The sequence below is a fragment of the Mastigoproctus giganteus genome, chromosome 10, assembly GCF_048544385.1.
Source record: "Mastigoproctus giganteus isolate SK-2022 chromosome 10, ASM4854438v1, whole genome shotgun sequence".
Taxonomy (NCBI): domain Eukaryota; kingdom Metazoa; phylum Arthropoda; class Arachnida; order Uropygi; family Thelyphonidae; genus Mastigoproctus; species Mastigoproctus giganteus.
The window spans coordinates 208088438-208109290 of record NC_143584.1 but is presented as its reverse complement, the minus strand read 5'-3'; the positions used below and the strand labels follow the sequence as shown (position 1 = coordinate 208109290).

General features: G+C 37.3%; 1 protein-coding gene across 2 annotated transcripts in view; it reads left to right on the top strand.

Moving 5' to 3' along the window:
• The window catches only part of LOC150079820 (phospholipid-transporting ATPase ID-like), a 194797-nt gene that overhangs the window by 100725 nt on the left and 73219 nt on the right, over positions 1-20853 (top strand). For both annotated transcript variants that reach the window (XM_090383847.1, XM_090383846.1), the window contains exon 10: positions 6002-6213. In XM_090383847.1, coding sequence (XP_090239973.1) covers positions 6002-6213 — 212 coding nt within the window. The remainder of the gene's footprint in view (positions 1-6001; positions 6214-20853) is intronic.

The following is a 20853-nucleotide window of genomic DNA, read 5'->3' as shown; positions in this document are numbered from 1 at the left end:
GAGATTAATAAAGTTTTTAGAAGGCCTTAAAGCATACATGTACTGACATTACATTTACATAATGATGCTAATTTTCAAATGCAAAAATTATAATGAATAAAATGGATACATTTTTAATTACATAATTTATTAGTTATAACACCTAAAAGACAAATTTAAAAATTAAGTCATTTAGTTTTTTACTCATCCATTTAGTTTTACCTCTAAAAACTTTTCTTTTTTTCTTTTCAAATAGGCCTCTGGGGTTGGGAATATTCGTATTCATAATAACTGCACAATCCTACACCAACCGTCATTAAAAATAAATAAATATTGTTGTGTTATATTAAAATAATAATGATGTAAATGAAATAAGTAGAATGATATAATTCCACCGGATAAAACTGATAAAAAGTTAACTGTACAATAAAATATGAAATTGTAAACTGCAATGAATAAATTACAATAAAACAATGTAGATAAAACACGGGATAATAAAAGCACTAAAACACCATAGCTTTCAGAGGCATCCACCTCCTTTTTTCGCCGACCGGGCTAGCCAGGTGGGTAAGGTGCCTGTCTGGCAACCCAAAGGTCGCGGGTTCGAATCCCGCTCGGGCTTGGATCAAAGTACTGCAAAAACCTTGGTAGGTGCACTATGGCCACAGAAGCCGATGCGCCAACAACTACCAAAAAAAAAAAAAAAAAAAAACCTCCTTTTTCAACAGTGAGGTTTATTGTATGGCAAATCCTTAAATATCAGCAGGCTCACGGTTCTCAGCACGTTATTGTACAGGAGCATGGCCAATATTCTCCCCATGTGCACTGGAAATGGCCCGGGAGCTTGCCAGGCGGAACCGCTCATCCCGTCCAAGAACCACCGCCTTGAAGAGGGGATGAATGCGGATTCCCCTGTCTCTATTAATGGTATTGCTCTCAGAGGAGCAAATCTGCAAGCTCTTGAGCCATTTGTGGTCCCAAAATCTCTGTACCCGATCAACGATAACAGCTTCATCTGGAGAGATTTGATGGCGCTCTTCCCAAAAATGTTCTGCCACAGCAGACTTCCCATAAATTTTGGGACCGCAAATGGCTCGAGAGCTTGCGGATTTGCTCCTCTGAGAGCAATACCATTAATAGAGACAGGGGAATCCGCATTCATCCCCTCTTCAAGGCGGTGGTTCTTGGACGGGATGAGCGGTTCTGCCTGGCATGCTCCCGGGCCATTTCCAGTTACAGTGCACATAGGGAGAATACTGGCCATGCTCCTGTACAATCACGTGCTGAGAACCATGAGCCTGCTGATATTTAAGGATATGCCATACGATAAACCTCACTGTTGAAAAAGGAGGTGGATGCCTCTGAAAGCTATGGTGTTTTAGTGCTTTTATTATCCTGTGTTTTATCTACATTGTTTAATTGTAATTTATTCATTGCAGTTTAAAATTTCATATTTTATTGTACAGACAGACCTTCTTATCAGTTTTATCTGGTGGAATTATATCATTCTGTTTATTTTATTTACATCATTATATATTTTAATATAACACAACACTATTTATTTTTAATAATGGTTGGTGTGGGATTGTGCAGTTATTATGAATACTAAAAACTTTTTTAGATTAATTTTCTGACAATTTTAAAAGAAATCTAAAAACTTGTGCCATTTCAGAAACTTCAATCCAAGTGTAAAGTGTTATTTCCTTTACATTTTGAAAGAATTCCTGTTTTTTTTTTTTTTTTTTGCCTTTTCATTGTACTTCATAAGGAAATATGTATTTATTTATTAATAATTATTACTTATATTAGAAGTAAACAGGTTAGAGAATAATTGTAACTTTCAAGAAATAAACTGTTCCAACACTTATATACCATGATAATATTTTAATACAGGGTGTCTCAAAAATATTGGTACAAACGTTTAGGGGAGGTAGGTAACATCTAAAGGAATGTGAATCGCATAGGAACCCATAACTGGAAACGTCACGGGAAAGTAGTAGCAGAAGCACAAGAAGCAGAAATGACACAAGACAGTAATTAGTGGCAAACATTTATTTGACATAATATTAACAATGGAGTACGAGATGGATGCATTTCATGATGTTACAACAGATGCTCGAAGGTTCCACCATGAGATGCGATGCATGCGTGACACCAACTCAGCATGGATTGGCGTACGCAGTTGAACACACCTGGAGTTTCTTTGACAGTAGCAGCAGTGCAGACGAATCTCGCCACGAGATCCATTTCAGTCTCCACAGGCGATTCATACACGATAGATTTGAGGGCCCCCCTCACAGAAAGAAATCAAGGCTCGATAAATCAGGTGAGCGTGGGGGCCAGGCAACGGGTCCACCACGGCCAATCCATCGACGCCCAAAACACCTGTTCAAATGGTCACGAACACACCTTCCATGATGGGCAGATGCCCCGTCATGTTGAAACCAAATGGTGCATCTCACATTTGCTGGAGCATTGTCAAGTAACCCTGGTAGAACTTGTTCAAGAAAGATCCGATATTTAGCGGAGTTTATGCGGGATAGTAACAGGTATGGGCCGACTAAGCAGTCAGAGACCATACCTGCCCACACATTTATTGCGAAGCGATGTGCCGCATGGGGGCACACACCATGTGGGCCCTCTGCTAATCCATACACTAGGTGCATGTCTGCCAGCTTACAGTTCGTATATCGATGCATGCTCTTCGTGCGGCGACCTCTCACAAACTGATGAACAGCACCGTGTACCAACTTACGGTGATGTTTCCGGTTATGGGTTCCTATGCGATTCACATTCCTTTAGATGTTACCTACCTCCCCTAAACGTTTGTACTAATATTTTTGAGACACCCTGTATATGAGAATCATGTCACAAACCGTTTACCAGGTTCTTGTTCACATGCAGAAGCCCACTCATGCCTGCTCATTTATTAAAATATTTATCATAATGCATAAATTGTTGTAATAATTTATTTCTTGGTGGATATCACCTCTAAAGAAAACTAATTTTTAAAGACACAATTAAAGCTATCTGAAACTTTAATTAAAAAAAAAAAAAAGTTGCCAATTTCAGAAAAAAATCAAGCAATCAAAAATAAAAAAATTCTAATTCAAAAAAGAGGGGATTATTCTTCCCATTGTGAACTTCCTATTTGCAAAGATTGTTTGTATCTTATGCACTTGGCTGAACTAGTTTTTCATTTCATTTAAAAACCAGGTTCATCAAAGTGAGTCATATTTAGAACTTTCTTGTTGCCTGAATTAAAAGTGAGAATTGTAATCAGATAGATAAACAAATTATTCCATTTCTTTATCCATTAATTCTTTAAGGATTTTTATTTGAATTTTTGTTTTTACCACTTTTCAAATGGTAAGAGCATTTTAAGGCATTTTAATTAGATATTTTTAAAACTGCATAAATTTCTTCATGTCCATTCCTGATCAAATATGAACATGAAGAAATAAGCATTTACAGAATTTTTAGGAATCTCTTATAGATGTGTACAAATTCTGAAAATGCTTATGTACATTCTGCACACTTAGTGTGTTAAAAGGGACACATGTATTGCTAATCTGGTTAGCTATTATGAGATTATCATTAAATATGTAAAAAAAAAAAAAAAAAAGCAAAAAGACTGATATTTTAGTAAGATTATTGATACAGTTCCACGATGAATGCCTTTTTTTTTTTTTTTATGAATTGGAACAGTATGTTATTAAATTTAAGTTGATTAAACAATATAAGATGGAAAATAGTTATAAATAGTTATGTGGACCAATTTCAGGAGCATGGTTCCACAGAGTTCAGCACTTGTTTCATTGTTGTTCATTAAATGACACTAATGAAGGTATTACAATTTGATATCAAAATTTGGTATATGAAAATGGGTAGGATATATACAAAAAAAAAAAAAAAAAAAAAAAAATGTTTTTAGCAAGTCCCCTAGATGGTCTGAAAAGTGGCCTCTGAGGTATAACATCAGTAATTTCAATGTTTTTCATTTTGTTATTAATAATCTTAAGTTAACATGTTACTCAGACTATATAGGCGAAATTCCCCTTCCCCCAGAACAGCACTTGGGGTTTTAACGATGTTATATAGAGTTTGTACCAGTAGACTCAGTGATTATTCCACTTTGTAATGCAATGATTAGGTCACACTTTGAGTAGTAAATGTGGCCTAATCATTATGACAGGAAGTAGTTATACAGAATAAACTATTTATTCTGTAAAAAGAATTTCCTGTATTCTACATTATAATGAGTGCCTTTCTGATAAAATTAGTTCACCAGACTCCCTCGTAAAAAAGATGTTTTTATGGTTTTTGCAGTGATATGTTATATCACTGATGAAATCACTGTTCATAGTCCTATTGCTTTCGGAATTTGGCATCTCTTTCGTATCTCTGCGTATGTATACCGTCATGAAAGAGATGAGTTTGAGAATTTTGGATAGACTAATGGGGGGTAGTCTGAATTGTAGAACATAATTATATGTAAATATTTTCAACTTGCAGTTCATAAAAAAGTAAATTTATTTATGATCCAGTGCATATATTCATTTAGATAATATGACAAAAAAATATTTAGATATGACAAAAAAAAAAAAAAAGGAAAATTTTATGAAAATGTTTATATTAAGAACAAAATTGAATATAGAGAATTCAAATCATATAGAATACATTATTTTTTAAACTTTAATTTATGCAGCTAAACACAAACTACTTGCAACTACTACTTAATTACTTGCAGCCAAACACTAACTACAAATTTAATAAGATACAGTTGTATTCTTTTTTTTAATAAATCCGAAATTTTTTGTTGAATAAAGTTTTTACTTCCTGCTTTACTGCAAATTTTTCAACTTGAAATTTTGCTGTTTCTTTATCCAGCCTCATCTTTTAGCAACATTTTTATATCCTTCAAATTACTTAATATTAATAATTTTTTTGTCACTGTCATGTAACACATTTTGATACTTTCTCGTTTGAAACAATAAGAATGCCATCATTTAATTACTTTTTTCATGCACTTTGTGCTGCTATATTCTGCTTTATTTTGTTCCAGCTTGCAGCCCTGTTGAAAATTGCATGCTTTATATTATATTTTTAATACTGGTTAGTGTGTTTTTGCCTCTTGTATTCTGCCTTTTATTGTATTTGTCAAAAAAAAAATCTCTTTAATTGTTTATTTAAGTACATATATTTGCAGCTGGGTAAGGTGCCTCTAGCCAAGTGGGCAGGAGCAGCAGCGTGTAGCACACGCTTCTTGATTAGACCATGGTTTGAGCCCGTGACCACCAAATACGGAGGATGCGGAAAGGTCAGGGTGTGACCACCGCATATCCCTGGAGCAATATGGCCTTAGTTGCTAATGCTCCTAAAAACCAAATGACAAACAAACATAACATAACAGCTGGGTATGAGAGTATGACTTACTGAGCCCTCAACATGGTTGTACGAGGGCTCTGGTATTTGGAAGAAAGAAAATACATGAGATATTGCCAGTCTCTTGATAAAATTTCAGTAGAAGAATGTACAAGTGCATTACCTAACAATAATAATGCCCTATTGTTTTTATTAGCATTTAATTTTTTTTTTTTCCTTTTTGAATAATTTTCTTTCTTTTACAAAGTGATTGTGAAACCATTCAAAAAAAATGTTTGGAATTATATAATTCTGATTTAGGAAAATTCTGTTTCATGTAAATAAAATACATATATCATAAAAGAAGGCAGTGTAAATTATAGCAGGTCCAAATTCATGTGGTTTTACTGTAGGTTCATATAACACAAAGTGCACAATGTTTCATTGTTTCAATATTTCATTTTCAGAATATGTAGTGCAAGTGTATGTAGTGCAATTTGTGTTATGAGCGTGAGTGTATAAGTAATGGAATTATTGTATTTATACAAAATAGTCTTGTTTTATATTTCTCATATAATGATAATTATTTTGTTATCTAATTATAATGTATTTTTCATATTTTAAGGTAGCTGATTTTTTTTTTTTTTTTTTTTTTCAGATTGTGTTTTTCTTGTTCAGTATGTGCCTCTTTTGTACTATTGCTTGTGGCATATGGGAGACGTATACTGGACGACATTTTCGTGATTACCTTCCTTGGGATTCATTAGTGCCACATGGACATGGAAAAGGTGCCACAGTCATAGCACTGCTTATATTTTTTTCATATGCAATTGTCCTAAACACTGTGGTACCAATTTCTTTATATGTTAGGTAAGCTTCAATGGTCAATGCCATGTAGTATATATCAAAAGGAAAGTGACAATTTACATATATAGATTATACAAAATATTGATAACTTATATGTATATAGTTAGTATTAGCAATGGCCACATGGTGCAAGGAAGCCTATGGCTTATGCTGCACCAGCCAAAAAAAAATAAAATAATAAGAAAATTTAAAAAAATAATAATAATTAATAAGAGAAAAGGAAATAGACAACTTATGCGTTTCCCTCCTACCATAGGTAATTATCCAACTGACCTTTGAATTTCCCCAAACTGTCAGCCTCTACCACCCATGTAGGTAACTTATTCCAGTAATTTATGGCAGGAGCAGCAGTGCGTAGCACACGCTTCTTGATTAGACCAGGGTTCAAGCCCGTGACCACCAAATATGGAGGATGCAGAAAGGTCAGGGAATGACCACAGCATATCCCTGGAGCCATAAGGTAGTTGCTAATGCTCCTAAAAAACCAAACAAACCAGTAATTTCAATGTTTTTCATTTTGTTATTAATAATCTTAAGTTAACATGTTACTCAGACTATATAGGCGAAATTCCCCTTCCCCCAGAACAGCACTTGGGGTTTTAATGATGTTATATAGAGTTTGTACCAGTAGACTCAGTGATTATTCCACTTTGTAATGCAATGATTAGGTCACATTTATAACTTGTTGGCTAAAATAAAACTTCCTGCAATCCAGTCTAAACATCTCTCCTTGTAACTTGAAATTATGGCCCCCTTGTTCTAGAATCATTTATAACCATGAAAATTTCATCCTCATTCATTTTGCTTATGCCTCTCAGAGCCTTAAACACCTCAATCAAGTCTCCTCTAAGGTGCCTAGATTCCAAGCTCTGCAACCCACATATTTGGTCTTTCCTCATATGGATGCCCTTTTGCCAATCTCACCAGGCAAGTTACCTGTCTTTGGACCCTTTCAACAAGCACAGTCTTTAAGTGCAGTCTCCATACTTGAACACAGTATTCCAAATGTGGTCTAACAATAGCCTTATATAATGGGATTATGATGTCCTTATCTCTACTAGCAATTGTTCGATAATTCATCAATATGGCACCATGGGCCTTCCTTGCAACCAGTCTACAATGCTCGGAGAACTTCATGTCTGACCGTGTCGTAATACCAAAGTCCCTTGCCTCCTTTACCGGCTTTAGTTCAACTCCGCCAAGTGTATAATTTATTTTGGGGTTGCTGTTCCCCAGGTGCAATACCTTACACTTTGCTGGATTAAAGCATAGCTGCCATTTTTCTGACCATCCCTGAAGTCTATCTAAGTCACTCTGAAGAAGCTCTGCTTGGCAGTGATCATTAACTACGCTACCAATCTTTACATCTGCAAATTTAGACATCACGCCCTCCCATCCCTTCATTGATTTCATTTATGAAAATCAAAAACAGTGATCCTAATACTGATCCTTGGGGAACCTCACTTCTTACATCAACCCAATCTGAGGAATAACCGTTTATTACAACCCTCTGCCTCCTGCCCTGAAGCAATCCAGCTATGCATCTAAGGATTTTTCTTGTGATTCCAACCTGTTCCAGCGTATAAAGTAACCGCTCATGTGGGTATTGAGTCACATGCTTTGCTAAAATCCAAATAAATAATGTCGAAATTATTCCCTAAGTCCAGCTCTTGAGTGGCCCTGTCAAAATAGCTAACCAGATTAGTTAAACATGATTTTCCCTTTACAAAACCATGCTGAGCATCCTTCAGAATTCCATTTCTATCTAAACGATCCTGAATTCCACACTTAATCATTGTCTCCATGATTTTCCCTACTACTGAAGTTATACTAAATGGCCAGTAATTTCCCACTTCAGTCTTAGAACCGCCCTTATGTATTGGAGACACATTGGCACTTTTACAATCCAACAGAATCACTCCAGATTCCAGTGATGCTCTCATAATTAGCATCAATGGTTCAATGCACTCACTTGCTGCCTCCCTTAAGATTATAGGGCATATTCCATCAACCCCAGAAGCCTTACTGACCTGTAGGCTCTGAAGCTTTTTTGTTAAATAAACGTGAAATTTCAACATCATTAATTACATTTTCTTCAACTTCATTCCTGTAATTTCTCATTGACGTAAAAGGTTTTTCTTCTGTAAATATTGATGCAAAATAACTGTTTAGTTCATCTGCAACTTCAGCTGGGGTATCTAATACTATCCCACATCCATTACGTAAGGGTCTGATCTGGTTTGTCCTTCTCGTCTTTGTATTTATATATGTGAAGAATTCATTATCCTCTCTCTTTGCCAGTGATTTCTCATAATCTGCCTTTGCCAGCCTAACCTTTTCTGTGGCACTATAACAGATAAATTTGTAGCTGTTATAGGCTTCAGTACTTTTTATTGCTCTAATTTTTCCATGCAGTCTTTTTCTGCTCAAGTAATCTGGTAACTTCGTTATTCATCCAACTTGGAATCCTCCTCGTGGATTATTTTTTTAATGGTATATAAGCATTCAAGGCTTCTGTGATTAATGTTTTAAAGGTATACCATAATTCAATTGTATTTGCTCTCTTTGAGATATCTACCCAGTTAATAGTAGAGGCCATGTAGTATCTCAATCCATCGTTATTTCCTTTCCTGAAATTATAACCCATTCCTTTGCCTTTAACTACTGCTACCTCTCTCTTCATCGTCCACTGTAGAACTCCGTGATCACTTCCTGCTGCTGGTTCCTGTACTGTCAGCCCTCTTATGTCATGTGGTTCTTGGGTGATGAGGTCTAGAGTATTCTTTTCCCTAGTACTTTCCTTGACATGTTGATACAAATAGCAATCATATAGTTGATTTAAAAATTTAGTCCCCCATATGGAGTTTCTTTCCCATTTGCTCCAACCAATTAGAGGCAAATTAAAATCGCACATAATAAGACATTCACGCTTACTTGCCCATTCCATTTGCATGTTGAGTCTCTCATCATAATTTTCACAATCACCTGGCCTATAGATTACTCCCACTCTCATTATACCTTTTGCTTCCAACTATCTCACACCATACAGATTCTGTATTAGCATGAGAAATGTGTGAATCCGGAAAAGCTTTTGTTGCGCTCGGGCTCCTTTTGATAAGAAGCGTAACTCACCATCCCTTCTATCTTCCCTATCCTTCCTAAATACATCATACGTACCGTACTGAAACTCATCATCCCCTATCTACGGGTGGTGCCACGTTTCCATAAACCCTATTATATCACTGTTACTTGTCCTAACCAGCAGTTCGAATTCACTCATTTTATTGATGACACTTCTGACATTAGCATTAGTAGAGGCATTTGATGCAAGAAAGCAAGCTTATGCAGCATCAGCCAAAAAAAATAAATAAATAAAAAATAACCACTTCCACTTCACCCCTCTGTATGTTCGAAATACCTGTCCAGCTGAGCCTTAAACTTATTTAGGCTATCAACTTCCACGACAAGGGATGGAAGTCTGGTCCACCAACCAACCACCTGCTGGCTAAAGGCAAATTTCAACACGTCTATCCTACATCTGTCTTTTCTCAATTTGAATTTATGCCCTCTCAGGTGATTATTCTGAGCAAGAGGAAGAATCCCATCAGCATTGAGCATGCTCAAACCATTCAAGGCTTTATACACCTATCAGATCACCTCGCTGGTGCCTAGTCTCCAGACACTGTAATTTGCAAAACTTAAGCCTTTCTTCGTAAGAGCACCCCTTTGTTCCGTTCACTAATCTTTTTGCCCTTCTCTGTACTCGTTCCAGCAGCTCTACATCCTTCTTGAAATGAGGCTTCCAGGCCTGTATACAGTACTCTAGGTGTGGCCTGACCATTGCCTTATACAAGGGAATAATCACCTCCTTATCCCTGCTAGAAAAATTCCTATATATCATTGACAATACACCATGAGCTACTCTTGTAGCCCATCTGCACTGCTCAGAGAACTTCATATCTGCCTGCACAACCACCCCCAGGTCCTTTTCATTCTCTACCACTGTCAGTGTAGTACCACAGAGTTGATACGTTGCTCTGGGGTTGCTGTTTCCCATATGTAGTACTTTACATTTGTCAATGTTAAACTTCATTTGCCACCTCTCAGCCCATCTGCTCAACCTTTCCAGATCCTGTTGCAGCAGCATAGTGTCAGTAGTGTCCTTGACAACCCTGCCAACCTTCGTATCGTCTGCAAACTTGGACATTAAGCTTGATATACCATCATCAATATCATTTATAAATACAGAAAACAACAATGGACCCAACACTGAACCCTGAGGGACTCCACCAATAACATTAGTCCACGATGAGCAGTGTCCATTGATTACCACTCTGTCTTCTCCCCCTCAACCAACCAATCCATAGCAGCAATTTGCCTCCAATGCCACACTGCTCCAATTTGTGCAGCAGTCTTCCATGTGCAACAGTATCAAAAGCCTTTCTAAGATCCAAGTTATTCCCTGCAACCAGTTCTTTTGTGACTGCATCATAGTATCCAATCAAATTGGTCAGGCAGGACTTCCCCTTAACAAAACCATGCTGTGTCCGAGCTATAACTGAAGGCTTGTCTAGATGATCCTGCAGTGCTTCTTTAACCAGTGCCTCCATTAATTTTCCAGGAACAGAAGTTAAACTCACAGGTCTATAATTACTTGTGTCGGCCTTTGATCCTCCTTTGTGAATTGGGGTCACATTTGCATATCTCCAGTCCATGGGTACCTCCCCTGAGTCCAAGGAAGCTCTCATAATTATGGCTAAGGGTTTGCTTACTTCCTTTGCTGCCTCCTTTAATATAACTGGATAGATCCCATCCATCCCAGGTGCCTTTCTTGTGTTTATCTTCAACAATTTCTCCTCCACTTTACTCTCAGTTATTTTACAAGATTCTCTAGCTTACTGCCAGAGTTGAATACACCTCTGGCATTTCCCTCGCTGAATAACTCCTCATGTGAATGTCGATGCAAAATATTCATTTAGTTTGTTAGCTACATGAGCAGGATCATCAACAGTTGACCCATCGATATCAAGTGGACCAATCTGATTCATCCCCTTCCTTCTAGAGTTTACATAAGTAAAGAACTCTTTGCTGTTTTTCTTTTCATCCCTTGCCAAAGATTTCTCGTAATCTGCCTTCGCCTATCTAACCTCCTTTGTAACTTGGTTACAGATGAACTTGTATCTATCATAGGCTTCTGTGTCACATGTTAATTTGTATGTATCCCATGCATTTTTCTTCTCTGCCATATGTCTCATTAGTTCGTCTGACATCCATTTAGGCCTAAACCTTGAACAATATTTCTTAGTTGGTATTTAAAGCCTAGTAGTTTCCAAGATAAGTTCTTTGAATGCTTCCCATTTTGAATTTGCTGTTGGTAACATCATCAGTTGGTCCCACTGTATAGAATTTAAATACTGTCTCAGTCCATCGTAGTCGCCTTTACGAAAGCAGTAATCCTACCCTTTACCCCTAATGGTAGTTACCTCTTTGAGTAAATCCCACTTCAGCACACTGTGATCACTGCCACCTAGTGGTTCATTTATCTGCAAATTCTTAATGCATGAAGAATCACTACTGATAATCAAATCAAGAGTATTACTCCCTCTAGTTGCCTCCCGAACATGCTGATGTAGAAAACAATCAGCCATTAAATCCACAAAAGCCTTGCTAGTGTGTGAGTGACCAGCCCCCAAATTCCAGTCAATATCTGGGAAATTAAAATCCCCCATTATAAGACTCTCTGATTTACTGGCCCACTCTATTTTCTTATACAGTTTCTTATTATACTCATCAGAGTCATTAGGCCTATAGCACACTCCTACTCTCAATTTTGATCTCCCAATGCTTATGTCACACCAAACTGACTTGACACTGCACTGTCCCGCGATGTTGACTGGCTTCATTTCCTTGGATTTTATGTATTTCTTAACTAATAGCATAACCCCTCCTCCCTTCCTATCCTGTCTATCCTTTCTGTTGACATTGTACTCCCCAAATTCCAGTTCTGCATTCCTTATATCTGTGTGACACCACGTCTCTGAAATCCCAACAATATCTGCCTTTGATGTTTTGAGCAATACCTCAAATTCATCAAATTTATTTACTAAACTCCTAGCATTGGTGTACATGCAAGTATACCTGCACCTGTTTCTATTCTTAGCTACCCTAACACAACCCATGTGTTTACTTGTACCCCAATGATTCCCAGCAGTCTCTGAAATATCCTGCATCTTATTTTCCAGGCTGCGGCTCATTCCAATAGAAGCAGTGCAAGAATCACTTTCACCTCTGCCAGTGGCTACTGTTAATCTATTAGTATAACTATTACGACTTAGTGTTCTTGTATAGTTAACTACCCAGACAAACTCCTTAAAGTTATTTGAGCTTGCTTCCCTGGCATTAGCTGCTCACTCATTTGAAACTTTCTGCCCTCAGAACATCTTGCTAATATGTTCTGTTGCAGTAACAAACAACTCTTGAGGTATGAGCAAGTGTTACTTTGACCAATATTATCAGATAAACGTGTATTTATATTACCATTGTCTCCCCTCCCCCCATAACATTTCCCTGAACCTTTAAGATATCTTCAATAATACTGGCAAAAACGCTTGCCAGCATTATTGAGTCACCTTTGTTTAAATGTATACTGTCTCTACAAAACAGATTCCTTGTACCTACAAGTGCAGGCCAAGCTGCAGAGTCCTTCAAGTCTTGAGTTAATCCACAACGCTTTCAGCATATAATCCCTTCCATCGTGCCTGGACAGAATTGCAGACACATAAACATTGTGACCTAACTCGCGACATTTCTTCAGCATGGTCTTATATTTGTCTAACAAATTGTCAGATCATATATGCTTAATGTTAATAGTTCCCACATGAATAATAATATTCTCTTACCCCCCTTAAAATCTGACAGTCTGTTTATTGCATCATTAGTACTTGCTCCCAACAGACATACCCTGGTTCTAGTCCATCTATCCTTATTACAAAAAATATTTCCCCATTTCCTTGACAATGGAGTCCCCTAATAAAACTAAGTTCTTTTGAACCAGAGTAGTTTGCACCTGATTATTCTGTTCTGGGTCCCAAATTGGGAGTGAATGACTTGGTATGTTGCTAGCCTTGAGTCCCTGTTACATTATTCTCGATGGCAAGCACCTGTTTTTTTCAGTGACTCAAATTGTTCTAGCAATGCACCAAATTTTAACTTAAGATCGGTGCACTCCTTACAACAGTGACAAAGAAAAGAATCTCCAAGTGAGCTAGGATTATCCCCTAGGTTGACCTTGGAACACATGCCACAGGTTCTGCAATGGATGAAATCAGGGGTTCACAAAGTGCAACCTCTGAGATTTTTGTATGCAGCCCATGGCTGTTTTTATGTCAAAGTTTATCAAGAAGTGTGTTGTGCATGTGTGCGTGCATGCACACATCAGTGATATCACAGATATGTATTAACCTGATATATAGCCCATCCACAATTTCTGTCATTGTATTTTCATCAATATTGGTCCACTGGTGAAAAAGCTAGAGAACTGCTGTGCTAAGATGTTCCCGTGGTCTCTCAGACCTGACTGGGAACTGTTTTTTGCAGACAGCATACTTGAGGCCCAAATGCTCTTCGGTTCATTGAATATGTTCTATGAATTTTTGGATGGTTCAATTTTTTTTTTTTTTTTTTTTTTAAATTCAGGTATCACCTACATGCCCTCTTTGTATAACAGATGCCACTGTGGATTTTGGCGAGTTCAGATGACCTACAGGTGTATGCATAGGAACAGTTACTGATGTGACATCCAACCCCAATTGAAAGTCTGTGTTCTGATCCACAATCCATATTGGCTCCTAATGTACTGCTGCAACACAGGCTGACCCACAAGATTTGTATTGGTATGTTGGGGACAATGTGTGTGCGCAGGGAACTTCTGAAACAGTACATGTGGGTTGGGGGTCTTAATACTTTTGGTCATATAGTATATTTGGTTAATACTTTTTGTCATATAGTATATTGGAACAGTATGGCCCATGATGCTGATGATCTGTAAAACCAATAACATTAATGGATATTTTTTGCCTAGACTGCAAAGGAGTTTACTGACCTATGGGTTAATACAATTTGCATCATATTTATACGTGTAGGTATAAAGTTATCTACCCAGGCAAATGAATTAGCATTAGCATTAGCATTAGCATTAGTAGAGGCATTTGATGCAAGAAAGCAAGCTTATGCAGCATCAGCCAAAAAAAAAAAAAAAAAAAAAAAAAAAGTAACATAAATAAATAAAAATAACCACTTCCACTTCACCCCTCTGTTCGTTCGAAATACCTGTCCAGCTGAGCCTTAAACTTATTTAGGCTATCAACTTCCACGACAAGGGATGGAAGTCTGTTCCACCCACCAACCACCCGCTGGCTAAAGGCAAACAAAGGCAAAATTGAATTGGCATCATTTTAATTATATCTCATATTATGAATACCTTCACAATGAATTTCCCTGATATTGCACTACCTCGAATAAGGAATGCTTCAATAATGGAGAAGACTATTGTTACTTATTCTCTGTGGATGCCACCACCCAGATGGCACCGTTTCAAGACTATTTGGCCTCTTTGGTGGGTGGGCTGGTACCCTGGTGTTGCAATAGTGACAACCCAAGTATTTACTATGGTAATCACAATGAGATGTAATTAAAATGATGCCAATTCATTTACCTGGGTAGATGATCAGTTTATACCTACACATATAAAAATGATGCAAATTGCACTAGCCCATATGTCAGTAAACTTCCTCGCAGTCTAGGCAAAAGTATCCTTTAGTCTAAATCAGTGCACACCATCATTCATATCTCATCTTGTGGAATTATACTTCATAACTGGGTTTTTACTATTGCAACACTAGGGTACCTGCCCACCCACCAAAGACAGGCCAGATAGCCTTGAAACAGTGCTAGCTGGGTGGTGGTGGTGGTATCTACCAAAAATAAGTAACGATAGTCTTTTTCCTTGGTGAAAGCATTACTTATTTGAGGTAGTGCAATACCACGGCAACTCATTGTGAAGGTATTCACAGTATGAGATAACTATATACCTACACGTATAAAAATTATGCAAATTGCACTAACCCATATGTCAGTAAATAACATTAATGATATAGTGTGTGTAGTGCTGATTAAATTAATTGCGACATAATTTTTTCAACAAATTCTCTGTTTTATTAAGAATATTTAAATTTCTACACATTGTACATCACTAATACAGTTAGTAAGTATTTATTAACTACCTAGAAATATTTCAGTTAGGGATTTGATACTAAGTCAATGTTCATAAGTTAATGTTTATTTATTCGTTTTTCTAGATTCATTGGTTACTGAACTAATGCCACGAATACAGTGAAAGGTAGTGTGCTGGAGAAGGTTGAGGTCCAATATGTTATAAAATTTCTTCATTTGCAAGGCAAAGAAGCAAAAAAAATCCATCAGGAGATGAAAGCTATATATGGGGATGATTGCTCATCATATGAGACTGGAAAAGACTCAGGTGTCTTTTCCATTTTTGGAACTTTTGAGGAGTCACTGCAAAAGCTCCGCAAAAAAGTGTTCTGCACAATTCTTGGAGCTTTGTAGAGAGAATATGGATGATTTTTTTTACCAAATTGTGATAATGAATGAATGCTGGGTACATCACTGTGACCCAGAAACAAAACAGTTCAGCAAACAGTGGAAACATTCCTCTTTACTAACCCCCAAAAAAAGTTAAGATTCAGTTGTCTGCCAATAAGGCCATATATTGGCAGTCTTATAGGACTCTAAAGGTATTATTTTTACAGATTATTTTATATGAAACCCCCAAACGAGAGGGATTAGAACCTAAACTACTTAGTACTGTGCATGGGGTTGAAGGTTCAGAAGATGAAAGAAGATACTTGTTGACATTAGACTTGAACTTCTGTAAACTGTAATTTTCAGGAAATACATATTAAGGAAGGCTGTTTCAGAATATGGAAGTTGAATGGATAAATGAGGAAAAAGAAAAGTTGGTTCTGTAAGTTTGAAGTTGGACAGTAAAAGGATGTTTACTGGTTGCAGCATGTGTTCAGACTGCTTTGGAGGAGAAAACGGGAATTATAGAAGCCAATTCAGAGGAATGCCCATGTTCCATTTTGCAAGTATCTACAGAAAAGGCATGCAGCAGAAACAGAACATCTATGAGACAGAGTGGAGAGACTGTTAGAGATGAGTCATTAATTAACTTAACTGCTCTCTTTTGAATAGAATCTAGAAGCTTGAGAGAGGCATTTTGGGGCCATCACCCCAGATGTGGTGATGGCAGGGCAAATTTGCAATTCCATGGCAGGGCAAATTTGCAATTTGTACAGAGTGAACAGCTGTTTGGAAGAAAAGTAATGCCAAGAGCAAAAGATAAAACCCAGTTTTTTTTTTTTTTTTTTTTTTTTTTATGCAGAGGAAGCAATATTTGTAATATGCTTATGCTGAGAGAGATAAAAAGTCGGGATAATCCCCAATAGAGATATATGATCTTGCCTAAAAATCAGAGTGTCATCGAAGATAAGCATAGGAATAGCAGAATTATTTTTGTGAGATATTAAGGCAGGACTGAGTTTTAGAATGATTGAAATCAACTGAGTTATTTTTTCCCCACTGGAGAATTACCTGGAGATCAGCATTTAAGGAATTGGTAGTGGATATTTGAGAAGTTGAAGGTGTTTTGTGCAGGGAGAGTTTTCTCAAACTGGAAGGTGGAATGCAATATGCAGTCATCAGTAAAACTATGGATAGGATTTCTGATCAATGGAAGAAAGTCATTAATATACAAGAAGAAAAGAAATGGAAGTAAAACTGAACCTTGGGGAACACTAGCATTAGTGGAGAAGTTAGAAGATGAACCATCTACCATCACTTGCAATAAGTGGTTACAGAGAAAAATGGATACCCAGTTACAAAACACAGTTGGCAAACCATAAGATGGAAGCTTATTTAGAAGACCTTTATGCCAGACACTATCAAAAGCCTTTGAAATGTCAAGAGCAACTGCTTGAGTTTCACCAAACTTTTCCATTGAATTTGCCTACTTTCTTGCTTCCTTTACACACACACACACACACACACACACACACACACACACACACACACACACACACACACACACAATCGATTCCAGTTATTTGGGACACATCGGGACTAGTGCATTTTGGCCTGATCAAGCTGCTGCCCCAATTATCCGAAGTTTCACGTAAATAGTTAAAAATACAATGGACCCCCACTTTACAATTGGTTCACTGTACGATGGACTCACCATAGTAAAGTACCGTTCACTATACGATGTGTAGTAAGCACCGGTCATTGTGATCACATTTGTGAATTGAATTTTAATTTTATTAACAGTGATTCTAATTACCGAAAGTAGGAGAAATATTATCCACAGGCTATAAAAGTAAAGATATATTAAGCACAAATTTACCTTTTATTACTTTACCAATTAAAAAATTAAATGAGTGGTGAAAATTGGAATAATTAATACGTACTGTAATATGTGGGTGAGGGTTAAAATTTAAAACAATAAAAAGATAATTAATAACAAAAAACACGGCACACACAAATTGCAAGTAACACGATATGCGCAAGTGAGAACGGAGTAACTAGTTACGAAGCTTTAAAAATGGGAATGAAGAGAAGATTCTGAAAATTATTTTTTTTTATATGATTGAAGATTCCATAGCAGTGTAAACACATTTTACCATAATAACCCACAGAATTCCAGCTGTCGGTATTATCACAAATTCAGTAAGATCGAGTTTACTTTCAGTTTATGATAGATTTCACTAACAGAAAAGCCCAATAAACAGGTGGCTGCTAATTGTTTTATGGTTATCACCTCCAGAAATCCGATCTAACTACGTGGTACAGTCGGAGACAATCGTAGGGTAATCTTCAGTGCTGCGGTCTCCTGCCCCGATTAAATGGCATGTTGTCCCAATTAAGCGAAGTAAACCTTGGCTATTTTCTCGATTGGGTTCTGTTTTTTAATAAGCAGCTGCCCCAATTAACCGGTGGCCCAAATAACCGGAATCCACTGTGTGTGTGTATTGAGAGAAAGAGAGGTATATGGGCGAAGAGCAATATTATACAATTGTATGAGGGGTTTCCGAAAAGTAAGGTAACACATTTTTTCTCTCGGCGATGTTTAATAATAATAAGTTGAAATTACACACCAAGAAATAAGTGAACATGCACTACTTCTCCACAAAGTCTCCACTTTTATTGATGCACTTGTCCCAACGATGGATCAGTTTATCAATACCAGTACTGAAGAAGTCCGTGCCCACACACAGTAACCAACATTGCACCGCCTAATGAATTTTCTCATGCGTGGTGAAATCTTTCCTCAACATGCACTACTTCTCCACAAAATCTCCAGTTTTATTGATGCACTTATCCCAATGATGGATCAGTTTATCAATACCAGTACTGAAGAAGTCCATGTCCACACACACAGTAAACCAACATCGCACTGCCTGATGAACTTCCTCATCCGTGGTGAAATGCTTTCTTGAAAAGTGTTTTTTTCAGAGGGCCAAACAAATGGAAGTCTGTGGGCTGTAGGGGGGGGATGTGACAGTTTCCCAACGATTACGGCGCAACCACTCATGAGTGGTGTGGGCAATGTGTGAAGTTGCGTTGTCATGCAACAAAATCACACCGCTTGTCAGGAGTCCTGGTCATTTGCATCAAATGTTGGCTTTCAGTTTTTCCAATGTTGCACAGTAAAGCTGTGCATTGATTGTTCCTCCCGTCAGCAAGAAATCTACCAACAGAATGTCTTGGTGATCCCAGAACAATGTGACCATGACTTTTCAGACACTGGGAACAGTTTTGATTTTTTGCGCACAGGAGAAGATTGTGGATGTTTCCAGGTCACGGAGTCTTGTTTGCTCTTTGGGGTAAAGTGATGAACTCGCATTTCATCTGCTGTGACTATGCAAGCAAGAAAATCCTCTCCTTCGTCGCTGTATCGCAACCGGTTCTCCAGACACATCCCCCATGTGTTTTCCTTTGTCCTCCTCTGACAATTGTCGGGGCACCCAGTGACAACACCTTTCGAAAGCCGAGGACATTGTGAACAGTTTCATGAACAGTCGACTTACTCAACTTCACTATTTGTGCAATTTCACAGTTTCACTGACCTTTTTTCATGAATGATGCCCTTAATGTGTGAAATGTTGTCTTCTGTCTTGCTCGATGAACGCTTGCCCATCCGATATCAATCTTCAATGTCAACACAGCCTGCTTTAAATTCATTGCACCAAAAACACACCTGCTTCTTTGTCATCACCTTTTCACCATACACAGCAACCAGTTCATGGTGAATGTCACTTGGTGTAGACCCTTTTGCTTGCAAAAAGCGAATAACTTCACGAACACCTGTTTTGGACTACACTCGCACGGTAGTCGCCATTTTGCAACTGGAATCTGCTGTGAGGCTACAGTACTGCAACACTGCACTGGCAGTCTTTTTGAATATTATTAATGGGTCTATTTGTCCACTGCATTTCATCTCATTCCCTTTCACCATTATTAAGAAAAAAAAGTGTTACCTTACTTTTTGGAAACCCCTTGTAATTAAACTGAATGGCTAAGTTTAGAGAACAGACTATGGTTTTTATTAAGTGTTCTATAAAGTTATAATCTTGGTAATTAGTCGATAAGAAGAAACTATATTTACTTTTGATTTTTGTTAATCACAGAAAAAGGGAAAAAAATCAATCTGTTTTAAGGGTAAAAATAATCGAATGTGCCAAAAATTATAACACCTCATAACAGCATACATTACTTAAAGTGTTTATTAACCCGACTTGAGCCTGTTTATGTGCATATTGGAATTTGTTTTATACAAATATTGGGATATACTTTATTCTAGGAGAATATTAGTAAATTAATAAGAGGAGTTTACCTCAATATAGTACGTGGAACACTTCCGTATGATACCCTCCAGAAATTAAAATGGAAAAAACGAAAAAATCGACAACTTACCGGTACATTAAAGTAAAATATAAATAATTAAAGTAAAATATAAATAATTAAATAATCAATTTAACACAATTCAAAATCAATTCAAAACAATTAAAATTCAAATTAACGCAATTAAAAGAATCTAACGAAAATATTCAAAACGATTTTCCTTCCTGAAGCTGACAATGCTTTTCGACCGACTGTCGTGATCACAGGAATGAAAATTACCGAATCCGGCTAAACCGGCAACTTAAATAGTGATTATGTGTCTTCGCGCATGCGCGTAAAGGTCCACGCATCGGAGATCAAATATGGCCGCCGAACATTAACAGAATTCTCGTGTAATTTAATTTCAACGGTTTCTGCAATTAATAGTCGCGTATAATTACGTTGAACGTTAAGTATTTTGGCCTCGTTAAATAAAAAAGTATGTTTTTCGTTAATGGCATGAAAGGCTAATTCTGACGCTGCTGAACGAGAAGCACGAACAGAGGCTTCGTGTTGATTTACACGGATATTAAGAGAAAACCGCGTCGAACCCTGATAAGACGAGTCGCAATCACCGCAAGAAATGTTGTATACTAGATCATTAATTTGTGTTGCGAACGCCGAAAG